This window comes from Papaver somniferum, chromosome 2 (assembly GCF_003573695.1).
Source record: "Papaver somniferum cultivar HN1 chromosome 2, ASM357369v1, whole genome shotgun sequence".
NCBI classification, from domain to species: Eukaryota; Viridiplantae; Streptophyta; class Magnoliopsida; order Ranunculales; family Papaveraceae; genus Papaver; species Papaver somniferum.
Window position 1 is genome coordinate 104138968 of NC_039359.1, and position 26509 is coordinate 104165476.

A 26509-nucleotide genomic window follows, 5' to 3' on the forward strand; every position below is an offset into this window, starting at 1 on the left:
TCATGAAAAATATTATAAAATTGGGAAAAGTGCCTTGGGACGGGCTCTTAGGCCGGCCGGCCATGCCTTGGCCATGACCGGTCCCACATTTCATGATTCCCTATTTTATTATTATTATTTCCATAATCTCATGGAAATTCCTTAACTTCATGAAATTCCTCAGTTTCATGATATTTCCCTCACATCAGGGAAAATACATAAAATTGGGGAAAGGTGCTGCGAGACCGAGCTTGCTAGCTGGCCGGTCATTCCTTAGACGTGGCCGGTCCCACACCTTGCAATCCCCTATTTTATTAATTATTTTTTCATCATCTCATGAAGATTCCCCGGTTTCAGCAAAGCCCTGAATCCTTCATATTTTCTCAAAATGTTGCTCAAACACGCATCAGAAAATATCGAAACTCTCAGGACTGAGACATGAACATTATGGTGATACGGGCATGTCTCATTGACCGACCAAGGCTGTCCCTGAGGCTTGCAAAGAGCCGGTCCCACGTGTTTTAACAATTTTGACCTAATTTGCTCAATTGCTCATATTGGGTCCAAACTCTTCCCAAACAACTTGGAGTTTGCTCAAACGACCATCAGCTGGTCCCATGATCACCAATGGACAGTCTCATGCCCCCCTAGTCGGTCCCTCATCTCTCCATAATCAGGTTTTACTACCTGATGCTCACACAAGCACTATTTTAATAAATTATTAAACCAACATTTAATCATCTTTTCACCAACTGGTCTTCAGGAGACTTTGGTATTTTGCTCACTTGAGCATCTTGGAGCTACAAGGTCGATTCATCATCCCATGTAGACGGTCCATCCTTCATATCATGAACGGTTTTCAATAAATCATCGATTAATCATCAATTCAACAATTGATCAAAATTAGGGTTTTGAATCCAGAGCTCTGTAAAAAAACATAATTCTGAGCAGATTCAAATATTAACAATTTTACGTTGATCCCGTGGTCAACATTTTAATAATCATGCTCAGCTCAGATGCCAGCATCTTAAATCAACATTTGCTCAGACGAGCAATATTTGTTCAAATGAGCAACATCTGCTCACACCAAAGAATACTGGTTCAATTATTAATATTCAACAATTCATCAAATGAGCAACATTCACTCAAATGGACAATATTTGTTCACGCTGAAGAATGTTGGTTCAACTATCAATACTCAATAATTCATCAGATGAGCAATATTTGCTCAGACTAGCAATATTTGCTCAGACTAAGGAATATTTGCTCAGACTAAGGAATATTGGTTCAACTATCAATATTCAACGATTCAGCAGCACAATTTGCTCAGGTTATCAACATTTATTCGACAATGATATTTTCTATCTCAGCAGACATGTTCGATTCATGAGTCTCAGAACATTTGCAAATTATGTTCAACTCAGCAATACAAGGACTAATAGTCCCATAAAGTCAGCAACTGACTAACTAAATACACGTCTGTCTTGCAGACTCCATATTCATGAGATATCAATCGTGTCACATGGGGGGATATTAACGAGGGTTTTGGTCTGGCGGTCTACGACACGTGTGTTCATACACACGATGAGAATGTGAGCAAGGCGTGCAATCATTTGAAGGAGTTAGCAAAGTAGTGGGTGAAAAGTTAACCAAGTCTCCGCACGATGAGAAACTGGTTTCAACACGATTTTCCACTTCCCCACTCTTTGACTCCAGCAACTGTCACACTTCATGGGATCATGGTGTTTTCAATTCAGAAATATAAAAGGCCTCTGAATCATGATTGAAACAGACAAGAATTTCTCGACAAGTTCACACAAACAATCCTTCGTCTACACGAACTCATCGTCTGAGCAATCACTCTCAACTGAGTAAATTCAATCATTTAGAACCTTCTTACGCAGAATACACAACACACCTACAATCTCGATCACCATTGATCTCACACATTTCTCAGCTTCCCTCCTACAGATCATCCCATCCTCTCTTGTGACCGAATTGACTCTGGAACGGTCATTGTCTTGGTTTAGGCCAGTGTCCTACAGATTGATCTCTCGAACTTAAAGCACTCCCTTCTTGCAGTGCATCTGTGTGAGGTTGAGCATTTTCTCGGTTCAAGGAATCTCCTCCGCACGGTTATCTCCTCAATTCCGTAAAAACCAACAAATAGTTTTCCCCATCTACAATAACTTAAAACATAAAAAAGTACATTGAAATTGAAATCCTACTTCTAAATAACTTAAAACATAAAAAGTACATTGAAATTGAAATCCTACTTCTAAATAACTTAAAACATAAAAAACTACATTGAAATTGAAATCCTACTTCTAAATAACTTAAATTATTACTAATATATCACTTTAATTTAGGAGATAAGTGGTAATCCATGACGGGCCAAAATCTCGTTCTTCCATATTTTGTAGAGGGGTTTATCCCAATTATCTAATTCATTCAAGTTTTGGCGTGGGATCTTCATGTCAGCTTCTCTTTGTTGTGTTTGTGCCAAGATTGTAGAGTTTTCCATGTTCTTCTTCAAGTACTCTTCCTTTGTTTCATACTTGGCCTCCCTTTGTGCTTGTGCGGTTTCAAGAAGTTCGATGAGTTATCCATTTTTTCATCTGCTTTCTGCGATGCTTTAGCCTCACGAGGCCTTTTATTTGCTTGATCTCTCCCTCCACTTTTAACGTCATTTGTTTGTTCGAAATAGCGTCTTCTACGAGATATGTCCAAGGTTTCGAAATTATGAGTAGATAAGGAGCTACCAAACCTTGCCATATTTTCCAAATCTTCATCCATAGTATCAGCTTCATTGTATTGAGTAGCTTGATTTTGCTGAGTAGGTTGAGTGGAAGTACCAGCTCCATCATCATTATTCACCGCTGGGTTGTAATCGGGTTGATAGGTCTTCAGGATCTAGAAAACCGATTCGTGCTTCCAAGGTTTTTCAATCTCTGCTTCATAATTCTTTTGTCTAAGACGATACTGGGAAAATATGAATTAGACAAAGAATGAAAGGAAAATTTAGAGAAAAAAAGAAAGAAAGAGATGAAAATGGGAAAAAAACATCAACAAAAAATTCCAGCACTTACATAATCTTGTTTATTAAACCCCGTACGTTTGTTTCGAAAGTAGGGCCTAACATATGAAAGATATCTTCTCACTTCGGTTCTCAATGTGTTGCACCTTTTTTTGCAATGAATTTTTATCTCTTTCGGTACCATTAGGGCCTTTTCTTTTATTGTACTCTTCAATAATCGTCTTCCAAAATATTGCACCTTTTTTATCTTTTACATGAATCGGATCGTTGCTTGCTATAACCCAACCATAAATTAGTGCCTCATCTTCTTTTGTAGTAAAATGTGTCATAATTTTGTATGCATAAAATTATGTGAAGAAGAAGAAGAAAATCAATGAAAAAGATAATTAATTGATTTTTGTGTGAGGGATAAAGGAGAAGTAGTTTTCTATTTATAGGGTAGCCTGAAAATATAGCTGTTGAGGTTTCAAACATCCACTAAATCAGAGCCGTTGAGATTCAACGGTCATATTTGATCTAATGGCTGAGATTGCTCAGTGCTGAATGGTGCAGCGCCCAAGCGCGGAACGGTACAGCGTTACCTTCCCTGCCGTTGAGATTCAATGGTCAAATTTGATCTTGCGGCTGTTAGGCAAAGCGCTGTTTGGTTCAACGCTTTGTCTAACAGCTACATTTTCAGCCCAAACTCAGAACCATTTCTACTCTCTATATACATTCAACACATGAACTCAAAATCCCCACCCCAAACTTTTTAAGTTTCACTCCATTCTTCTTCTCCTAAATTTTCAATTCAAAATTCAAGCATGGTTGCATTCTCAATCGCCGAAGACAATGCTTTGGTGAGAATTTTCCGCAAAATTAACAACACAAATCCTATAGACAAGTCTCAAACAAGCAACACATTTTGGGAACAAGTTGTTCAAGAATTTGTGAGAATCAATGGAAATGATAATGGAAGATTCCAAAAACAACTACAATCTCGGTAAGCAAGCATCAAGTGTTATTGCAAGCTTTTTGCCATTTCATTAAGGGCATCAAATGGTAATCGTGAAGATGCTCTGGATTTATACCAAACGGATCATGGAATGCCATTCATTCATATCACCGCTTTGGAGATGTGGAGATCGACGTTGATTTGAATGAAGTATATGCATAAAGAAGTTTATGAAGTTCTAGTTAAATATGTAATGTAATTGTAAACATGCATGAAGGAGTATTATGAAGTTCCAGTTAAGTATTATGGAGTTTACAAGAACTAATTAAAATGTATACTTATTAATGAAGTTCTAGTTATTGTAAACGTGCTTGATCGAAAAAAAGAGTATTATGGTTAAATAAATTGGTGAATATGAAATTTACTCTCCATTCTCATAAAATGCTCCATCTCCTTGAGGGTCATATTGGTCTTCATCGGTGTCCACGTCGGTTGTACCCTCATGAACTTTCGGCAAGGCATCATCCATATGCATGTTTGGAATATCACCATCTCTCAAACCTTCTCCGTGTCGGTTCCAAATGTGTGTAGTGAGTTCCAAGCGAAGTTCCGCCCAAATCGCAGGGTTGTACAATATATGAAGAGCTAGCCTTACGTTTCCTTGAATTGGCGGTTGAGGTTCATCTCCCGTGATCCTCCCCCAATCCACATTTCGATATTCCATCTCAACACACATATTGTGCATTATCAAGCACCCCCTCATAATTGCCTTCATGTCCGATTTTTTATAATAACGACAAGGTTTCAATATAATGTCAAACTTACCTTTTAGACCACCAAATGCACGTTCTATGTCTTTCCTTTTGGCTTCTTGGTATTGATTGAAAAGAGCTTCTCTATTGTTTGAGGAGGGTTCGTACGCTTGCACGATGCAACCATACATAGGATATGCACCATCTCCTAGGTAGTACCCCTTGTCGTAATTCCTTCCATTGATTTGATAATGACAAGGAGGTGCTACACCAAGAAGTTGTCTATCAAACAAACCCGAAGCATGCAAGACATTAAGATCATTGTTCTGCCCACCCAACCCAAAATAGGAATACCAGATCCATCTATCATACGTAACTACCTCCTGCAAAACAACCGAGGGATATGACTTATAGCCGCAGTGGGATCCTGCTTGATCCATTGGACATGCTCTCCATGCCCAGTGAAAACAATCGACACTACCAAGCATCCCAGGAAATCCCCGAGCTTCATTTTCTGCTAAAATCCTTTATGTATCTTGAGCGGTAGGTTGACGCATGTATCGACTATTAGAAATCCAAATAATTGCATCCATAAACTTCATAGCACCTTCAATCGATCACAAACTAAAAATAGAATAAACCCACAGAAGGAATTTGCAAAAAAAAATCTAGAACTCATGAAGTTGGACATGCATTTTCGGGAGAAATGGGGGAAAAATGAGTGAGAAGTAAAAATGGGGAAGAAGGTCGATCTTCTGTTGAGATATGGGTTTTCTTGGGCGCTGAATGGTGCAGCGCTGTCAACACAGTTGACCGAGTCAAACGTTGTTCGGTTCGGCGTTCTCCTGAACGCTGATCTGTTCAGCATTCGACGCTGAACTATTCAGCGTTTAGTTGATAGATTCGCCATACCATAGGGCTTAGGAGGTTGCTCTAACTGACGTGAACTGCTAATCTAGCCGGTAGATTAGAAGACCATAGGGAGCCTTAGGAGCCAGGTTATCCCAAGTTGGCTGATTAGGTTAGTATCAATGTTGACTAACAGGGTGTTAGTCCTCAAGGGAGTTGGGGGAGTTGGGTGTAGTTGTGTTTTTTCCCGTTAGTCTGTGAGGGAGTTCGAGGGAGTCTCTCAAAATCCCCGTTAGTCGTGGGAGAGTTTAGAAGAGTCTCCCAAATTCCCTAAAAAACCCCGTTAGTCGTGGGGGAGTTTGAAAGAAACTCTTAAACTCCCTGTTAGTGGTAAAAATTAGAATGATAGGGAGTTTTTTTTTTGGTGGGAGTTCTGGGAATTTCTAGGAAGTTTAAAGTGTATTTTTGCCTCACTCCAAATCTCTCAAAAAAGTAGAGATTTTGGGAGAGTCTCTCAAACTCCCTACACTCAACACACCAAACTCTCTCAAGCTCCCTATACTCTCTTACACTCCCTCAAAATCCCCAAGATTCAAAATACATTAAACTCCCTCCAACTCACTCGTGGACTAACCCGTGTAAATCTTCTGAATAGTCGTAAGACTCAGGACTGGAAGCATATATACTGTGTCGGCTGAAGCATACATACTTTTCTTGCGATTGTTCCTTCGGCCCAAAATAAGTTTGCTTGCAGGAAGCTTTAGGGCAAATAATATATTCCCTCGCAAACTTCTTTTCTCACCTAAAAACCCTTTTCTTCCCCCTAATTTTCTGAAACCTTCCACAAACCCTAGATGGTAACTCCAATGGAACTTCTTAGATCGAATCTCTCTCGAGTTCGAATTCCAGAGCCTACTAATCGAATTTACAAGCAAGAATGCTGTATTTCATTCGATACTCCGGTACAATTTCTTTTAATTCTACTTCTGCATATTTTGATTTTGAATGTTCGTTTCCGTCATCTGTATATCTTTAATGGAATATTTTTATTTTGATGATTTTCAGAAATCTGAAGGAGGACTATACGTTGATATGAGTTCGTTTCTTGCGTTTGGAAAAGACTGTGTTGGTTCGAACTATCAGAAAACTGGAAATCCAGTTTATTTGCATATAAAACAAACTATAAAACAAGTCTCAGAGGATAGACCTCTGAAGAAACCGACTCTTTTAGCTATAGGTATAAATTGTTCATTAAGTGTTTTACATTCATTTTTTAGGTTTGTTTTGCCATAATCTTCAGTTAAATTAAGGAGTTTGCTCTTGCATTACATCCGCCTGTAGTATTTGATCAACCTCATTCAGTCTTTGATTCTTTGTTTTGTTTTAGAAATTTAGAAATAGATTTCTGTAGAACTGTTAGACATTAACGATCCATTAAGAAAACAAGAAGTATAGCTAAATTTCGATTTCATATGCAGGGGTTGATGGGGGATTTGACAACCATGAACCGGAGTATGAAGAAACTTACAATATTGTAATATTGCCTGATTTTGTCAGCCTCCCGTTTCCTTCAGTTGAGCTGCCAGAAAAGGTGATCTTGTCTTATTCTGCAATTGATTACTTGAAAAGAGGAATTGACTACTGCTTAAGAATATAATATGAATACAATCAGAGAGAACTTTCACAGTGTTTGGCTCTAAAATTTAGGTTCGATTTTCTTTTGAAATTTCAGGTGAGGTTGGCAGTTGATACTGTTGTAAGGGCTGAGGCTGCTGAGAAAAAAGAACAACTAGCATCTTGGACAGCTGATAAGAAGCAAGTTAGTGCCTATGCTACGAATCTGATACAGATTGATACTGGTGTTGTTGTGCCTCCTTCTGGGTGGAAATGCTGCAAATGTGACAAGACTGAAAACCTATGGCTAAATTTAACTGATGGAATGATATTCTGTGGGAGAAGAAACTGGGATGGAACTGGGGGCAACAATCATGCTATTGAACATTACAAAGAAACAAACCATCCTCTTGCTGTAAAACTGGGAACTATAACTGCTGATTTGGAAGGAGCAGGTAACCCCTTCCTTTATCCCCAATTTGACATTTATTATCAAGTATTAAACTTTGTCATGTTTTCTAACTCAATCGCTTAACAAAGAAATTTCGATATGCAAATGCCATCCTAATGCGGTGTGTTCCAGTCATTTTAATTTCACAGCTCAGATATTTATGTTTATATAAACATTTGTCTAAGTAATGTTGACCTTAAAAATAATTTTTCTCTTGTACCTTGATTATCGTAAATTTAGATTGACGTGCACCTAGAGCTAATTACGGAACCTATTGTGGCAGCTCAGATGTGTTCTCGTATCCGGAGGATGAAAGTGTTGAAGACCCACTATTAGCTCAACATTTGGCATTTTTTGGAATCGATTTTTCCTCGCTTAAGAAGGTTAGTTTTTTCTTCTTGTTATATATATATTTGTATGCCTTTGTAAATATATCGTTGGAAATAGGGCTTGAATATTAGTAAAAAGAATAAAAAGGATATTACACAGTTAAATCTGATAACTCTTTCTTCTCTGAACAATAAGAACGGATTGCATCTCCTCTTACTTCATTAAAGCATCTGTCATACGAATATCTCAATCCCATAGCTTTCGGCTTCCTGCCTACCTAGGTCACATGGTTTGAAACCCCCCTTATCTAGAAACTATTTTGCTTACAAGTGTTTGCTGACTGTATTAAAAAGGATATTTTAAATTAGAAACTGTGATTTTGGATGTGAGGGAACTTTTATTTTATGTTATTTTCGTGTTAAACTGTGCAAGAAAAAATCTCTTAATTCACACCAGGAAAAGGTAGAACACTGTAATTTGAATACTATATTCCTCATTCCATCTGATAGTCATGTTTCTACAATGGAACTAACAGATGTGTGTTCTCAGACCGAAATGACAACAGCAGAAAGAGAGCTTGACCAGAATACCAATTATGATTGGAATCGCATACAAGAAAGTGGACAGGAATCAGAACCATTATTTGGACCTGGTTATACTGGACTTGTTAATCTGGGAAATAGGTAAGTTTGGTCCATCAGGGCTGCTTAAGGATTCACAGTCACACTCTTTAACTTTTTTTTCTTCTTTTTGTGTACTTGCTCTGGTTTGTCCCATTCTTGGTTAAACTTTTAAAAATCACCTTAAATAATGTTCTCCACAGTTGTTATTTGGCAGCGACAATGCAAGTGGTATTCTCAACAAGCTCTTTTTGTTCACGGTCAGTATATTATTATATGAAATGTAAAGATTTGTATTTACATTCTGGATTAGCTTCACATATTTTCTTTCCTTCTTTTTTTCTGCTCTTTTGAAATTTTCGGTTGATGTATTTTTGTGTCAGGTACTACAAGAGTCAAAGTCTGAAAGAGGCTTTTGAGACTGCACCTGCTGACCCAACTCTGGACTTGAATATGCAGTTGTGAGTAATTAGTGCACGAGCATCTTTCTATTGTCATTTTTGCTGTATTGTTTCTTGGTTGATGAGTTTCTTTATCTTGAGCATCGCCGAACGGTTTTTCATTTCACTTTCAATTTGTGAGGAGATCTGTTTAACAATGTGTTTTCATAAGTTCCTGTGAGTTTTTGCATATTTTCTCCATCTCCATTTCCCCCTTGTTTTATTAAGCCCCCCCTTTTTATTAAGTCCAGTTTTGATGTTTTTGAGATTTTTTTTGGTAGTTTATGGTTTCGTGGTGCTGTTCTGATCTTATTGTCGTTTCCTCTGAGATAAGATTACTTGTTTCTTTCAAATTTTGTGGTTTTTAGTAAAGGTTGTAGTTTTTCTTTTTTGGTTCCCATTTTAAAAGATCTTGATTTATGTAAGCTATCTTGCTTGAGTTACATGCGATGATTTCCTGTTGAATATAACTTAAATAGGCTACTTGAAAGACATATTTTTCTCAACCCTACTCAACTATAAGCTTTTAACAGAGCCTGCCTGTTACAGTAATTGTCGTCCTGGTGGTACTATGTTACAGTAGTTCCTATTATGTTACTCTAACGACGACTGCCTTCTCATGATGTGTAGCTTAAGTATTTCCATTATGAATTGTCTATTCGTTTGTCCCATTGATTGTAATAATCTTAAATATCATATTGCTCGTGTTGTGATAGGACAAAACTTGGGCATGGTATGCTGTCCGGTAAATATTCGGTTCCTGCTCAGGAGGTATGCTATCTATGGAAAGGCTAAGCTTGCTTGCTTTTATGGAAAAGCTAAGCTTGCTTGCTTTTATAGAAAGAGAAGTTACTAATTTGTCTCTTCTTCCGAGATCATGGAGTATAACTAGTCATTTGTTTTCCAGAAAGACGGGAGTTTTGATTCTGCAACTTCAACTACAAGTACAGTAAGTTCTCTGCATTAATCTTTTTACCTTAATGTGCTGAAATTCTTTTCAGACTGTAGAATTTATGCTGTCAATATTGATCTCATGATGTAGCATGTGTGTTATCTTTGTGATATATGCATTCGTTTCTCTCCGTCTTTTTTAACTTGCATGTAATTATTCTAAGTTTTTGTGCTGGCATTGGATGCTTAAAATGTTATTCTTCTTTCAGAAACAGGAGGGAATACCACCTCGTATGTTCAAGTCAGTTATTGCTGCAAGCCATCCTGAGTTTTCTAGTATGAGACAACAGGTATTGTCTTTCTCACAGTCAAAGAACTTTACTTCGCTGACACACATCCACATGCTTTTTGTGAAGAGTCTACCTTCTTGTTTCATTTTATCCCTTTTCTCCAATGAGATAATAAGTCGAGAATCGTCCGCTGTTGCTAAACCAAGCCCTATTTGGTTGCAATTTGCTGTCTGACAAAATTTGACATGAGGTATAAAAATTTGTGAAAGCCCTTTGTATTTCTTCACAAACCAAAAGGAGCACTGTTGCTTTATCAGTCCCCTGTGTTGCATTAAATGATATGATAAGGATGCATTTGGAGTTCCATCATCTGTTTTTTAACTTTTTTTGTATGTCCCATGCTGTAGAAATAGTATTTGCCGTTATTTGGATTAAATGATAAAGTCATATATGTTTTTTATCACGGAAATGGGTGTCTGCTTGTAGCCCTATGCTGCTTGTATTAGAAGTGCAGCGTTTTGCTTCTATTCATTTATTTTGTTCTTTTTCGTTGTTGACACTATCAGCAGGCTTATAGCTATTTCTATGTAACTTATTTGTCATAACTTTTTCCTAGGACGCTTTAGAGTTCTTTCTACATTTTCTTGACCAAGTTGAGCGAGCAAATGCTGGAAGCCCTCAGTTGGATCCCTCTAAGAGTTTCAAATTTGGTATTGAAGAGCGTCTACAATGTCCATCTGGAAAAGTTACTTACAATAAAAGAGTTGACTACACCATTTCCTTAAACATTCCTTTGCATGAAGCTACTAATAAAGGTAAGTTCTGCGAACTGCTTTCCTGTTTAGCCTGTATGTGGAGTTGATCACTAAATACTACGATTCTTGATTTGAGTATACAGAACAGCTAGAAGCCTTTTACAAGTTGAAGTCAGAAAGGAGTTTGGAAGGAAAGGAAGTGTAAGTAACATAAAAGAAGTTGATGCAATTATTTTGCTCCAGTATATTTTCATAAGTTGTACGTAACTTTACTATTTCAGATCAAACGATGAAATTGTACGCCCAAGAGTACCCCTAGAAGCATGCTTGGAAATCTTTTCAGCTCCAGAGGAGGTACATGATTTCCACAGCAGCGCCTTGAAAGCCAAGACCACGGCAATCAAGTAAGTTTCTAACAAAGTATTAGCTCACTACATTTACGAATGTGTCCGTGTCTTGTATTGTTGTGCACTTGTTACTATCATTTGTAAAGAAAGTGAAAGGCGATTCAGAACTCAGTATTGTTTCAAGGCTCTTGCCTATAACTGGTGGCAGCACCTTTATTAGGTGGATAATCTCAAACCGGAAGAAACTATCTTAAATATTATTGCTTCTTGCAGAACTACTGGCTTAACTTCGTTCCCGGATTATCTAGTGTTGCATATGCGGAAATTTGTCATGGAGGAAGGCTGGGTGCCTAAAAAGCTTGGTATCTTGTCTTCTTACCTGTTTCTTCCAAACCGCTGCAGTGTTTTTTATTCCCTCATTCTACTTTTACGTCACATACTTCATCTGAACATTAGTTTGTCTTTTGTCCTTCGAATTTCTGCAGATGTGTATATAGATGTTCCGGATGTTATAGATATTAGCCACATGCGCAGCAAGGGTCTTCAGCCAGGGGAAGAGTTGTTACCTGAGGAAGGTGCGTAATGAAGTGGCTTGAGTAGTGTGATATCTATTTGTCATGCCGAATAAATGAAAAATGAATTTACCAATAGTATATTATTGCTGGAAACACTCTTTGGAATACCTGACTGTCTAAGATACTGAATTGTACTTGAATGGTTCTTTGCTCTGTGGTCATATGTCTGTCAGTTTGCATGTTGCGAAGGAGGGTGTAGCTAAGCTTGTTTCATCTGTTTTGCAGTTGCTGGGTCCGAGACAGTAGAATCAAGTCCCTCAGCTGATGATAATATTGTTTCACGGCTTGTGGCAATGGGATTCAACAGTCTCCACTGTAAAAAGGCTGCTATTAACACCTCAAATGCTGGGGTGGAGGAGGCTATGAATTGGTTGCTCTCTCACATGGATGATCCAGGTACGGTGACCCTGACCAAGCCTTTTTAAGCTGTGGTACATTCATCTTTTATGCTATGCTGTTACACCCTCTGACTCCGAGTTACAATGGTTTCTTCATATTTTGCATTCAGATATAGATGATCCTATCAGTGAGAGTGTTCCATCACCCGTCGACCAATCACAAGTTGATACCTTGGTTTCCTTTGGTTTTCAAGAAGATATTGCTATAAAAGCGTTAAAGGCATCAGTAAGATTCTTTATCCATCCGCATTCTTGAGTCACTACCGCAGATATTTTAGTGAGCAATTTCTTTGATGTAATCATGTATGTTGTTAACTGCTTTCTCTGGTTTGGGATTCTTGACAGGGTGGAAATATTGAGAAAGCTACAGATTGGATATTTAGCAATCCTAACGCCTCTGCTCCATCCGATATGGATGCTACATCAAGCGGTGCAGAGTGTTCTGCGGATGGTGGATTACCTGATGGAGGAGGAAGTTAGTATCTTTCACTTCCTTCGTCTTCCTTTCTTATTCTGACCATTAAACAACAGATGCATTTAGGAATTTATTTCATCAACTTTTTCCTATGGGGGGTAGAGTTGTGGGTTCTCCGAAGTTTATTTACTGCATTCAGGCTTGTAAGTTCACTGAGAAGGCTCGACCATGAAAAGCTAGCTTTTTGTAGTTTGGTGTTATCCATGCTGGTTTACTGTTGGGAATTAGTTTTTACAAGGAAACTATGACAGTTTTACATCGTAGCAAACCCAGTCCCATCCTGATTGTTCTTAGATGTAGAAATGCACTTGAAGTGTGAAATTCAATGATTTAAATGTAATTACAATTTACAAGAACCTAATATTTTTGTGTGCGAAGAACTGGCATGATCTTTGTTGCCAAATTTGAGCCCTTGGATCTTCCTCGTGTCCCTAGAATTGTGTTAAAATGAGGTTGTGCACACAACCATATAAGTAGTTTGTAAGGATCTCATTATTTTTCATTCTTGTGCAGAATACAAGCTTCTCGGATTGGTGAGTCACATTGGTACTTCTACTCATTGCGGACATTATGTAGCTCATGTGAATAAAGACGGGAAGTGGGTGATATTCAATGACGACAAGGTTGGGGTCTCACACAATCCTCCTAAAGATATGGGCTACTTATATTTCTTCGAGAGACTCAGCAGTTAGATAGGAGATGCAAAAGGCAGGCTTGGTTTTGAGTATCCTGGCTCATGGTCAATCCTTACCTGCTATTCAGGTAGCTTTTTGTTTGTCTGGAACTGTTTGTAGGTATATACTTGGTTCGGCTCGCTTGTTCACCTTCTGGTCGCCAGCCCCATTTGCTGTAATCTACATTTTTTCAGTTTTTGTTTGCCCGTGGTGGTAGACGAAGAAAGAGTTTCAATTTTTTTTTTTTTTTTATTGTTTTAAAATTTAATGGTAATTAAATTTGAATCAAATCTAGGGTTGTGGCCAATGAACATTTGCCTAGCTGAACTGGGATTTAATGGGATCATGGGACCGAACTTTAGAAAGGAGACCCCAAAATTAGTAACATATACGCAAAGATTGCAAAAGGCTGATATTTATCAAATGTCGAGTGCCCCCAAGTCTCTCCATCTACACGGAACTCGTCGTATTTCATACTATGATTCGTTAGTTTTGAATTATTGATAATTTTTCACGCATATTTATGTTCTGAGAATTTGAATAAGTCATTTCGAGGTGTAACTTGGCGTGACATAAGGAGGGAATCGTACAAAAAATGGTGAGAGAAGTACAAGAGATTTCACCTTCCTTATAGTTGGTCAATGGAGCACCACTCTAATTTGAATGCTACTATTCAAATTTCAGAGCTCTTAATTAAGTAAATTCATTGTTTTTACCGCTTTGAAAATGGAGGCATTGGTAAACACAAAATAAGACAGTTAGATTTTGATATTGTTTAAATGGACAAAAATATAAAAATAGTCAGGATGTAAATAGTTTCATCCAGACCATTTTCAAATATTTTTTCTTATTTTTAATTTACATCGGGATGCATCCAGTTTCATCTTTGCTATTTTTTAAGTTTAAGTCAGAATTTTCATTCTTATTATTTTTTTTTTGTCCATTTCATCCAAACTAATTTTTACTTGTCCATTTAAACCATGTTTTAAAAATATTTGGACAAATGACCCATTTTCCGTAAAAGCATTCAGTCATCCACTTATTAGTATACGAGTTCCGGATAGAATGGTCAACAATCGGGGTGGTATATTTGTGGTGAAGGGTAAGAGGCAGTCTTTCGCGATCCGTCCATACTCCAGGTACCATGCAACTTCGTAACCAAAGATCCAAACCCCCGATGAGTTGGTTCCCTTTTGGTGGATACGGTCTACACTACACTCCATGGCAAAAATTGGATTTGTTGGTAAGGACTCGGCAACTGTCAAACGATGCAATATCTTCTAATACTACATGACCACACCTACCCTACTATACGATCTCGTGGGCAACCATGCAAGATCTTCCAATATGGGAGGAATTGGACCAAAGTTCGAAACTTCATACCTGTAAAACCTTCATTATTTCAAGTACAATTAATATAAATTTGGACCACTTCTACCAGGAACTTGTTAACTAATCTTGTAGTACATTGTTCTACTAAAACAAACTCGGTAGTCTGTACGTAAATTCTTCCAAAGTAATTCGTATGCACATGATAATTAAAACTTAATGTAGTTCTTCCCAATAACCTTAAAAATAAAAGAGAGTAAATTCTCTCATCAGAAAAGGTTATTACGTATATTAACCAAGGTTTTGCAAACTTGGAGTTACTCTCACAAATCCGATATGTTTGTGACAAGAGAAGTTCTTGCGAAAGGATGAGATCAAAATAAATGCATCAGTTCTTGTCAAGTAGCAGTCCTTTTCATGGTAAGCTGTCTAGACTTTTGAGAATAGTAGTAGCTAAAACTAAAATTTTAGCTATCAGTTGAATAAATACACATTCAATAAACCCCTTCATTTAAGGATATACTGTGCTCTCCCTGTTTTGTCTATTTGATGTGCCAGCATTCTTTCCATAAGGATTACTATACTCCATAGTAATTTCCCGCCTTCGCCATACAATCTTAAAACATGAAAAGGAAAATTTCAAATATTGAGTAGAAATTCAAACGAAATTTAATAATGGCAGGCACCTTTTTTGGTGTAGAAAATTTACATTTTAAAAAAAATAAATTATTTATCGTTATTATTCCTCTGCGAAGGAACAAAAGAGACACAGTACCATTTATCGAATTCCGTCATCATTCCCAAACAAGAAATTTGAAAAATTAAACCATCCATCATCCGTCCACCAGTTTTCTATTCTATGCTGCTGGATGTCATTCTCTAGGAGACTGTTGAGATACGAGCTAAATTAATACTTAGATGAGTGATGAATAAGCTAAAACTAACACTGTTGGATCTGAGTAACCTGAAACGACGACTTGTCACCACAGTAGCCTAAATCACTCCCACTTATCTTCCGCCGTTTAATGTCTCTTTCTGTTATCGTTACAGTTGCTGCTGCTGCTTTCTCGCTTTGCGATGTTGTTGTTGAGAAATGTAGGTCAAGTACATTGACTGGTGTGTTGTTTGTGGATAGAGAAATTATCATATCGAAAACTGATTCGTAGCTGTTCATCACTGTTGAATTCATCACATTCCAACAATCCAACAATTTCTCCTGTTTAATTGACAAATCAATATCCATCAAAATAAGTATTAGCAACAACTTTCAAAATAATCAAAATAACAACAATTTTTGTGGTTCTGGATTTGTTCTTACCTTATTTATATAAATACATGAGGAAATGGCCGTTCTGAAACTGGGGAATTGCAAGGGGAAAAGTTCATGAGATGCAGAAATCAACGCAGAAGCTGCGATAATTGAAGGCTTGAACTCTAATAGTTTGATTTCTGAAACAATCACCAGTAATGATTCAAATATAACAATTAGATTTCAAAGATAAAACAAAATAAAGATGTATGAACTCAAAAAATGTGAGAAGGAAATTGTATTTTGTGTTTACCGTGTTGAGATGTGAAGATAATCTGTGTAGCACGATTTTTGAGAGCTTGTCTTAATTGAGGATCCTTAAGTTTGAGCAAAGAGATAAAGAAATAGATGAATGAGAAAGGTGTAATGGAACGCATACGCCACTTAAGAGCTCCCAGAATCAAAAGCTCCATTCTCTGAATCGTTTCGGTATCGAAGATAAACCCTTCCTTTCTCTGCAGTCAAACATCAACTAGGTTAAATGCAGCTTTTCATGTAAAAATTGTCAACAACAACAACAACAACAACAACAACAACAACAACAACAACAACAACAAAAAGCTAATCGGAATTTGACTTCTCGCAGAATTTACACCTGAATATCATCAGTAAGAGAGAGATCGTTTTGTTTCATTTTCGCTGCAAGAGATAGACAAGATATGCAAAGTAACTTTATCATCCACAGTTTTCCATGCTGCAATCAGAATTTCAAACTTCATTAGATCCTCCTCCATTGATTAATTGAATCGAGAAGTAGAAAAGAAAATTAGTTCAAATGAAGAACAAATTCATCAACATTACCGGCAACTCTTGTCTAGAGATGAACCGATCGAGGTAATTCACAGCTAAATAAGGTATGAACGGGTCGGAATTGCACGAGAACTACATTTTAAATACAAAATAACGATCAAATTTAAAATCCGACAGAAGAAAATTAACCAGAAAACTTAAACCAGGAATTTGTGTTGATAACAATAATTACCTGAAAAATCATAGGAATTGCTTGTCGACGAACAGAAACATCTAGATCTCTATTTTTGGAAGTCGAAATGTAAGTCATATGATCAGATTCATATGAGAAAAGTGACGGGATGGTATCAGATTGATGTTCTTCAAATCCTGTTAAAGGATTTTCAAGTTCGTACTCCATTGCTGCTTAATCAATTATCTCTTCTTCTTCTTCTCCGTTTTCCTCTTCAACAAACAAAATATTTGAAGGTTTTAGCAGTAGAGAGAAATGAAAAAGTGTGGGTTTATTCGGTTTTAAAAAGGAAAAGAAAGGAAATGGGAGACTTCAAGTATACTCTAATAAGTTTCTCTCTCCCCTTATCTGAAATGAAATCTCTCTAATAAACTTCCTTTCTCTGATATTCCCGCTTTTATTGGGAAGGAAAATCCGAAGAAATGCGAAGAGATGGGTGAGACTATTACCACACAATGGACAATAGTACACACTAGCTGCTACCTGCTCTGATTAAAGGAAAGTAAATTTTGAATCATTTTGTTTGTTTAAACCACATATCACGAGTATCACTTGTTTTAATTGAATTTTATGATTTCCAATATCCAAGCACTGCTGCTGCTTCCTGTCGACATGGCAATGGCATTACATGCTGTGGTCCTTCAATTAGCCTTGGATGTGCAAACATCCAAGCCGATTAGAGAAGAAACTGATGGCAATATAATAGACCAGATGATCAGGATCCCACCAGCTACCAACGTAATGACTGACCTTCTTTTCTTTTTTACTTTAGTGTAAAAGACAAAAGGATCATATTCCTCCAAAGGGTGGGTGGGTGGGTGACTAGAATACTAGTATATATTTTTTAATTTACCATCCTATTGGTGACTTTGTGGCAGGATAACGCTCCCACGCCAGTAGCGTTATTGTATTGCAAGTTGAATGTAGTAATTTTTTTAAAGTAGGATAGATCCAAGGGCATTCGGTACAATCCCCACTGTGTTGACCGGGTAACCACCACAAGACCTCCAACCATTTTTAAATTTCAACTGGGAAGTGATACACTCACTCCCGATCTTTATCCCGGGAAGGGAATGAACGCCTCTGGTGTGTTTTTAGCATTGGGCTCATCAGTGGGGTAAAATGGAGCCCAGCCATCTATCAGAGACATGATTTTTGGTCGGGATAAAAACTCGGTCAAGCTGGCATTTCCGTTTTTAACTAGTGAAATGTATATGATTGGTTTGTGTTTGCAACCGATCGTAATTAGCATAAAACTGGATTCATTTGGTTCTAGTAACTGTTTGAATTTCTTAGCCTCGGTAGGTGGGAAATAAAAATGGTTGATAATAATGGATAGCAAGCATTTTCGCTTTTCAAAATCCTTGTTTTAATCATCTTGTTCGGAAACAGTTCTGTAGTGGATCGATCACTTGATTGAGAAACGTGTCAGCTGGTTTCATTTGATGCTGCTGCACGCGGAGAAGGCAGCTCAAAATGGATACGTGCCACGCTGATACGGGGTATTAGATTCATTCAACTATTCAGGGTTGACCACCTGACATTTTCTGTTCTCCTCTATTCGTGAAAGTTGGATTGGATATGCCACACAAAGAATGTGGATCTCGAACCACTTTAAAAAGCCGAGCAAAGATTACTATTACTTCCCCAAGTTTTAAATTGATAGTCTGGTTTCATATGTAATTTACACATGAAATCATCGATTTATTATGAAACGGAATAGTAATAATTTCGATTGGTTTAGGAAGACCTCCACAAGCTCTAGATTTTAATGAAGTGTGTGAGGTTAAAATATCTATTTGCCATGTCGAGAATATCTAGAAAGAACGGAGTATGGTAAAAATAATTATTGGAAGTACCTCGACAAGCTCTAGATTTTAATGATTTCTATTGAGATATCTATTACCTTTGAGGTTAAAAAACACGTGGAAAATACAACGTACAGTCGAGTTTAAAGGAAAAGTAGAGCAATTAATGCAAGTGATGGTTGTACATAAGCAACTTCGACGGGGATACATGGCAAGCAAAGATTAGACACGAGTAAGAAAAGGAAGAACTTTAGACTAAGACTGTTTTAGGGTAAAATTAGTGATAAGGCTAATCCAGGTACTAACAAGTATAATTCCCCTTTCCTAATAGAGAGACAGACAGAATATTCCTTCCCAGTGTTATTTCTTTTCCTCGTAGTGAGACATGTTTCCCACTTTCCCTTATTACGAAATTGTCATTTTTCTACTCCTAAGTTATCCTTGACACCCTTGTCAACAACCTTTTAATTTTTATGGACTTTTTTCTTTTCTCTTTTTCTTCCTTTTCTTGTCCTTGGACATTAGACCTGGGTCCAAACAAGTCCTCCTTTTTGGGAATAGTCTAGTCCCCCAGTCCCCAATCCATGCATGGACTAGGGCTCAAAAAAATGGATATTAGTTCTTTAGTTCAAATAGTAAATTTTCATGTATCAATATAGTCCGTGACTATTTGACTAAGCGTTAGCTTTGTCAACATTCACTCAGATATAGCGATATGGGACAATGCAATCCATTACCCAGTGCGCATGGAGGTTACAACAGACCCATCTCACTACTTTAAAGCATACACGTCCCAATAACAGTCTAACTTTCTCTTAGTTATTTGCTCGTAACGCTCCCACTCTCACCATTCTTAAAGATCATATATATATATATATATATATATATATATATATATATATATATATATATGGAGATTTCAATATTCTTTTTCATTGCTCCCCTATTCTATCTTTTTCTACTTTGAAAAAATCATTCAACAATCACAATGAGCGGAGAATCATCCAGCAGTTATTCAGACAACGAGCCAATCCCTCTTGTAGTGGAAAAGTATCGCATGTTATAGCTGAGATAAAGGGAATGCGCATCTCACGTACAATATATACTCCACCTGCATGTATTCGAGGATGACAATAGGATACCAACAATTGATGACAATCTGGTTACTCGCCTCATAAATCCTTACATGTTCCCATTTTCTCCAGTGACCATGTCCTTTCGAAAGTGCATATCCGTTCATCGGCTGAGACATATCCACTATGAGGTTCTTGGACCTATTATATATATTATCACCCGGGGTCACATGGCGACTATCCACGAGAATGGTCTCTATGTTGCATGCATCAAGATATAGATTTGTTAAGCAGAATATGAGTGATATGATTCATATTTACTCGCTTTGGACATCAGATGTTCACACTTTTCTTTTCGCTTTAGGAAAAGCAACTCCTGTTCAGGAAGATGTTGTCGTCCTCGTGGATTTACTGGCGCAGGTACACATTATTATCATAAATCTTTTATTCAAAAGGTGATGCGACAAGGAGATAAGGATTTGTATAACTATTTGGTTCAATATAAAGCTAAGTCAATGAAGGGCCAACTTCCAACGAGAAGAAAAATAGGAAGAAGTGTTAGAGCACTGCTCGATCGAACTCGTAATATCTCAAGCTTGTTGTCAAAATTAGTTGTACAAAATCATATCTTGATTTCTAGTCTACTAAAGTCAAGTCTCGGTCTAGGTTTAGAGGTTGGTAGTTGAGTATCATACATCACTGAATAACCCTCGAAGATTGAAGACTGGATATCAAACGAAAACATTTGGAGAACTTCATCAACAAGAGGCATGTGAAGACTAAACCATTCTATTTGCTCACATGAATTGTCATTCTATCTATATAAGACTATGTCGTGTGACTTCTAGTAGATTTACTGTTGCAAAAAAGAAATTTGAGCCAAGCTTGTCTTGTTAAACATCTTCAAATATGATTCAAGCAATAGATGTTTGTAGGTCCTTAACAATCTTAGTTTGAAACAATTTATTTTTGAAGGACTATGTTTGTGTCATATGAATATTTTGGAAATTTCCCAAGCAATGATATTTCATATCCATAACATTTGGGAATGCTTCAAAACATCAAAAGAGAGTTTCAATAACTTACTAAAATGGACTTAGGGAAGGTACACGTACCTAGTACATATACCGAAGATTTTTGAGGTTCCCAAATATGTAGGTACACGTATCTAGTACGCGTACCTTAAGGTTTCAGATTCGAGAATGGGGGCAGTACGCATACATAGTACACGTAATGTATTGATTTAAGTTCGTGAATAACCAAGCGGTACATATACCTAGTACGCGTACTGTTGGTCCCTGAATTCACGAATTGGTCATAGGTACGCGAAAAATTTCGCATATATACTCCGTAAAAATGTATAGATGCTTATAGACTATATTTTTAAATATGTTTAACATTGTTACAACTGTCATAAAAACCTCTAAGACATCATTTATCAGTAAAACACTTTGTGTTGTGCATCATGATTTAAATATTAAGTATTTAAATGAACACGATATTGCTTATAAGTTCGAATGGCATATTTTCCGAGAACTAACATTATACACGGTTCCGGTACTCGGACCATAGTATATATTCTTCTATGTGATTTCAAGACATATTTATCACATGCTTACATGGACTCCTTACAAGAGTTCCATCTAAACAAAGAAAGTGTTTGCTTGAATCTCAATTTATCTTAGCAACACTAGTATTAAAAATCTATAAATAAAGAGGCTTCATCAACTGGGAAATTCAATCCACGACACTTCTTTGTCCTAGATGTTTGATAGAATCATCCTCCATTGACCTAGGTTTCCTCGAGATACATAATTATGTTCATGACTAAAAGATTTCGCTTAGGGATTCGTGAAGCCAGGCCCGACTATCTTTACCTTGATAGTTCGTGTATCCTGATTCATTCTATTATCGAGGTTTTAGTAATCTCTTTCAGGAACTAGATAGATAGAAATCGCAAAATTCTTTTCATACCAAGATAAATATCTGAAAAAACTTTTTTTAAGTGATTTGTTTTAAGTTTGATCTTGAGATGTGGTTAAGAAGCCTAGCTTCTCAGCTAACTAAGTATAAGTGTTCTTGATTTGTGAGTTTTGTTAGCTTTATGGAAGTCTGCCAATTTTTGGTAACCCTTCTTTACACGGGATTCATGCACATGACTTATACAACTTTGATAGTTATATAAGAAACACTTCTTAACCTAGTTTATATATCTTTTATCATAAATTTTACATAGAGAACGAGAGAAGAGGGGATATATATTATATTTTAAGGTTTACCTCTTTAGAGGAAACCGTGATAATTCTTCTCTTCTTCTTTGTAATCATGAGTATCTAGGGTCTTATTGATTAAGGATGAATTTTATGTTCTAGACGTGAATATTTATCAATTATACAAGTTTTTCCGGAGTTGTAATCATCTTATGGTTTGTCTTTACCACATCTAATATTTATGAGTAATTCTTGGATTTATTTGGAGCGCATGCTAGTTTGATCTATTGATTATTCTATTGTTAGTAGAAGTTAGGAGTTAAGTAATAGTCGAATAACTCTCTACACAAGTAACAATAGCGAGACCTTTAAGGTATTTGTGGAGCAATTGTGAGTGAACATAACACCAGCAAGTGAACCTTAAGCTAAGAGTTTAATTACTGGGATCAACCTCAATTCAAAAAGATTAAAGCGTTTGATTGGATTATTCCTTGAGTGAGCTACTACTTGGTGGTTCAGACGAATAGAATCTGGTCCGTATTCAATGATGCAAGAAGTTTTGGGGATAGCACTGAGCTAGCTTATATTATACGGTTAGTGATCAATGATCCCGATGAAAGATAGATAAGTATACTAATTCAGTAAATGTATGGTAGTGGAGAATAAATCCTTAATAATCTTTTATTCTTACTGTTTATTCTTTTTAGTTAAATAGTCAACCAATCCATCTTAGTTATTTATTTTTATTATAGTTTAGCTAATTTAAATAACATATCAGTTACACAGCTCTCTGTGGGAACGATCCTTACTACCACTATATTACTAGTTAAATAATGGAAAATATCTTAAGTAATTTGTTGCACCTACAACACGCATCACAGAATTCCATCTTCGAATTCTCTTCATTCCTTTTGAAAAAGCGGGGGTCTAACAACCACACCTAATATTTCGTTAGGCCATATGTATAGTCTAACTCCAATGTAATTCCAAGAGAATCAACTAGACAAACAGACTCAATCAAGGAAAAACATTCAAGAGTTATATCTTTGTATTTCAATGTAATCAGCAAATCAAACAGATAGAATCCGTGAGCTTGATTATTATGAGAAACAACTTGAACGGTACCAAAGACCAATGTTCAAGTGTCAATCAACAACCAAAGGTTGGATTTACCAATTGATTGAACTATGCACAACCTGTGATATTTTAATTATATAAAGGGACCAGATCCCCTAACTTAAGAAATTAACTTAATTTTTAACTTAACTTCCTGGCCATCGATTAACTCATACCCCAGCGTTGGATATTCAAGTCATGTTATGCTTAGGATATTATTTAGCTTGGATTAAGCCAAGGCGGCTGCTGACTGTTACCTTATATATTTCTTATTTTCAATACCATGATTTTAGTACAAAATGTTTTCGTCTTCATAATACACATTGATTTCACCTAACCCTAGTTTAAAACGATCCAACAGCATGGAAGACAACCAAAATGATGGTGATCATGTTGTTCCAACAAATATAGATGTTAATAATCAGTCCCATACTAGAAATGCAGCGGTTGATTTTGAATAACAAGAAAGGAAAACACATGTTTCACGTACGGTTGCCAATTCATTTGGAGATTTCCCACCTTTGCAAGTCATCTCAGCAGGCAATCGATTAAAGAATGATAAATATTCTGTCTTATCTTAATTTGGCGATTCTATGTAAAACTGAACAAATCTAACTATTTCTAAGAAATTTTGTTTTCATTTGTTAGTTCATGTTTCGTTTTACAGTAGAATTACTTCTTGAGTTGGACATTCGAAAACTTTGACCCATGATTTTTCTAAACTTCCGAACCACATATCTAAGGAGTTTCGCCAAAAGTAGATTTTATAAATAGTTGATTCTAATATTTTATTCATTATCCTTGGCAAGAGCACCATCAAGATATGTTTACTTCTTTTGGATAAAGAAGACGAAGATATTTTGTACTAAAATCACGGTATTAAAAAGATTATAAGAGATATGTAAGGTAACAGTCAACAACCGACTTTGTTTAAGCCAAGCTAAATTATATCCTAAGCCTAATATGATTTAAATATCCAATGGTGGGGTATGAGTTAATCGATGGCCATGAAATTAAGTTAATTTCTTAAGCTAGGGGATCCGGTAAAAATATAATGTGGAAAAGAAATAACACAGACACCAGAAATTTTGTTAACGAGGAAACCGCCCCCGAGACCTAGTCCAGATTTGAACACCACACTATATTAAGCCGCTACAGACTCTAGCCTACTACAACTTAACTTCGGACTGGAATGTAGTTGATCCCTAACCAATCTCACACTGATTAAGGTACAATCGCGTTCCTTACACCTCTGAATCCCAACAGGACTCTACACACTTGATTCCCTTAGTTGATCTCACCCACAACTAAGATTTGCTACGACCCAAAGTCGAAGTCTTGATAAACCAATCTGTCTCCCACAAAAAGTCTATTCTGATAGATAAATCTGTTTCCCACAGAAATACCTATGAAGTTTTTGTTCTGTCTTTTGATAAATCAAGGTGAACATGAACCAATTGATAATCCAGTCTTATATTCCCGAAGAACAACCTAGAAATATCAATCACCTCACAATAACTTGATTATATAGTAGTAGAACAAGTTATTGTGGAATCACAAAGAATGAGACGAAGAGCTTTGTGATTACTTTTTATATCTTACCTATAGGAGATAAATCTCGAGAAAATCTTAGAGAAGATAATACTCAATACGATAGAACAAGTAAGATCAGAACACACAACTATAGAGAAAATAGTTGGGTATGGCTCCAGAATCCCAATGAAGTCTTCAAGTCGTTAACCGATAATGGTTTTAGGAAAAACCTAGGTTAAAGGAGAATCGACTCTAGTCGCAACTAATATCACACATGAGGTATGGGGATTAGGTTTCCCAGTTACTAGAGTTCTCCCTTATATAGTCTTCAAATCAGGGTTCGATAACTTTGAAACAAAACAATCAATATTCACCGTTAGATGAAGACCTGATTTAAGATTCAAGCTAAGTTTGCTTAAAACCAAAGCAATATCTCTCCACCGTAAGATAGTCTTAGCTTGTTACACACAAATGAAATATACCTTCATTTAGATATGGGTAACCGTACCTAAACGTGTATATTGAGTTGGCTCAACAACAGTTAACCGAAATTAGCCATATGAACACTTTTGTATTAACCACATTCATCCTAAAACTTCTATATCAAATGATAATCAAATGAATCTAATTGTGTTACTCATAGAGTTGTTCAATTGTTTATATTCTCATATAAGTATGTAAGACACAATTGAAGCAAAATCGGATTGATTCAAAAGAATCGGATCATGAACATTTTAGCCGCGGTTTGCAAAGATTGCATTTCTTAATTTATAAATGTATTCGTTCATGAGTATGAAATCATACTTAACCGATTTTAGAACTTAAACCAACTTAGTTTGCAAACGGGTACGCGAACTAGAGTTTCAGACTTTGATCTTTTCCGACAATTCGCAAACGGGTACGCATACTGTCGTTCCAGACCGAACTCAGGTGAAACAGTTTGCAAACGGATACGCAAACTTGGTTCCTGGACTTTAACAGCTAAAACCGTTCATATACGGGTATGCATACTTTCTCGGACCTGAATCATTCTTACAACAATTTGCATACAGGTATGCATATTGTGCTATATCCAGACAATGGTTAATTGTTCTAAACTCACATTTAAATCATTGATACATCCTTAGAAGACGACAATAGCTGTCTCACACAAACTATTAGCTTATAAGTAATTTTCAAATGATCGAACGATCAATACGAAACATTCCGAGTCTACATCAAATGGCTGTCTCACACAAATCATGTAAGATGTTACAAGGCGATTTTCACGTTTTCATCTTTTGACTCATTATTTATTTTCCAACAAATAAATTGTTTCCAACTAAAATCATCAAGAACAATGAGAACATAGTTAAAGCAAAAAGCTTTCCAATACATATTTTGAGAAAGATATAAGCGAGTTAAACTCAGCTCGAAATATCAAATGTGTATAATGTAAATTCTATATAGCTATACGACTTAGTCTCAATAGAATATAGAATAGAATAGACTTATGAGTGATAGATGAGTTCAAGTCTCCATTTTCACGTTTTCATCTTTTGACTTATTATTTAGTTTCCAACAAATAAATTGTTTCCAACTAAAATCATCAAGAACAATGATGAACATAGTTAAAGCAAAAAGCTTTCCAACACATATTTTGAGAAAGATATAAGCGAGTTAAACTCAGCTCGAAATATCAAATTGTGTATAATGTAAAGTCTATATAGCTATACAACTTAGTCTCAATAGAATATAG

At 36.5% G+C, this 26509-nt stretch overlaps 3 protein-coding genes across 6 annotated transcripts; 1 reads left to right on the plus strand and 2 right to left on the minus strand.

The window, feature by feature from the left end:
* Positions 1–4371: 4371 nt before the first annotated feature.
* LOC113351712 lies at positions 4372–5142 on the minus strand. The gene has a single exon (XM_026595649.1). It carries the CDS (start codon positions 5140–5142, stop codon positions 4372–4374), a length of 771 nt encoding a protein of 256 aa, XP_026451434.1.
* A 1137-nt stretch (positions 5143–6279) lies between these two features.
* LOC113348655 (ubiquitin carboxyl-terminal hydrolase 14-like) lies at positions 6280–13718 on the plus strand. Its single transcript, XM_026592502.1, has 20 exons — positions 6280–6513; positions 6617–6788; positions 7030–7142; positions 7284–7620; positions 7905–7999; positions 8496–8629; positions 8770–8826; positions 8950–9027; positions 9723–9777; positions 9914–9955; positions 10167–10247; positions 10804–11002; positions 11086–11143; positions 11224–11346; positions 11563–11651; positions 11775–11864; positions 12090–12260; positions 12373–12488; positions 12608–12737; positions 13251–13718. The coding sequence occupies exons 1-20, from the start codon at positions 6406–6408 to the stop codon at positions 13427–13429; spliced, it is 2427 nt and encodes an 808-aa protein (XP_026448287.1). The 5' UTR covers positions 6280–6405; the 3' UTR covers positions 13430–13718.
* Positions 13719–15028: 1310 nt separating this feature from the next.
* Positions 15029–17539, minus strand: LOC113348656 (putative cyclin-D6-1). Of its 4 annotated transcripts, XR_003359749.1 has the most exons (8): positions 17032–17539; positions 16851–16931; positions 16645–16743; positions 16303–16504; positions 16059–16189; positions 15705–15956; positions 15516–15627; positions 15029–15356 (listed from the first exon to the last, which is right to left on the minus strand). XR_003359749.1 is itself a non-coding variant. In XM_026592504.1 (7 exons), exons 1-7 carry the CDS (start codon positions 17197–17199, stop codon positions 15613–15615), a joined length of 948 nt encoding a protein of 315 aa, XP_026448289.1. In that variant the 5' UTR covers positions 17200–17539; the 3' UTR covers positions 15394–15612. The 4 variants fall into 4 exon arrangements, 2 of the variants coding, with proteins under 2 accessions (XP_026448289.1, XP_026448288.1); XR_003359748.1 differs by having other exon boundaries at positions 15041–15356; positions 15516–15956; positions 17032–17537; XM_026592504.1 differs by lacking the exon at positions 15029–15356 and having other exon boundaries at positions 15394–15627.
* Between the last annotated feature and the right edge of the window lie 8970 nt (positions 17540–26509).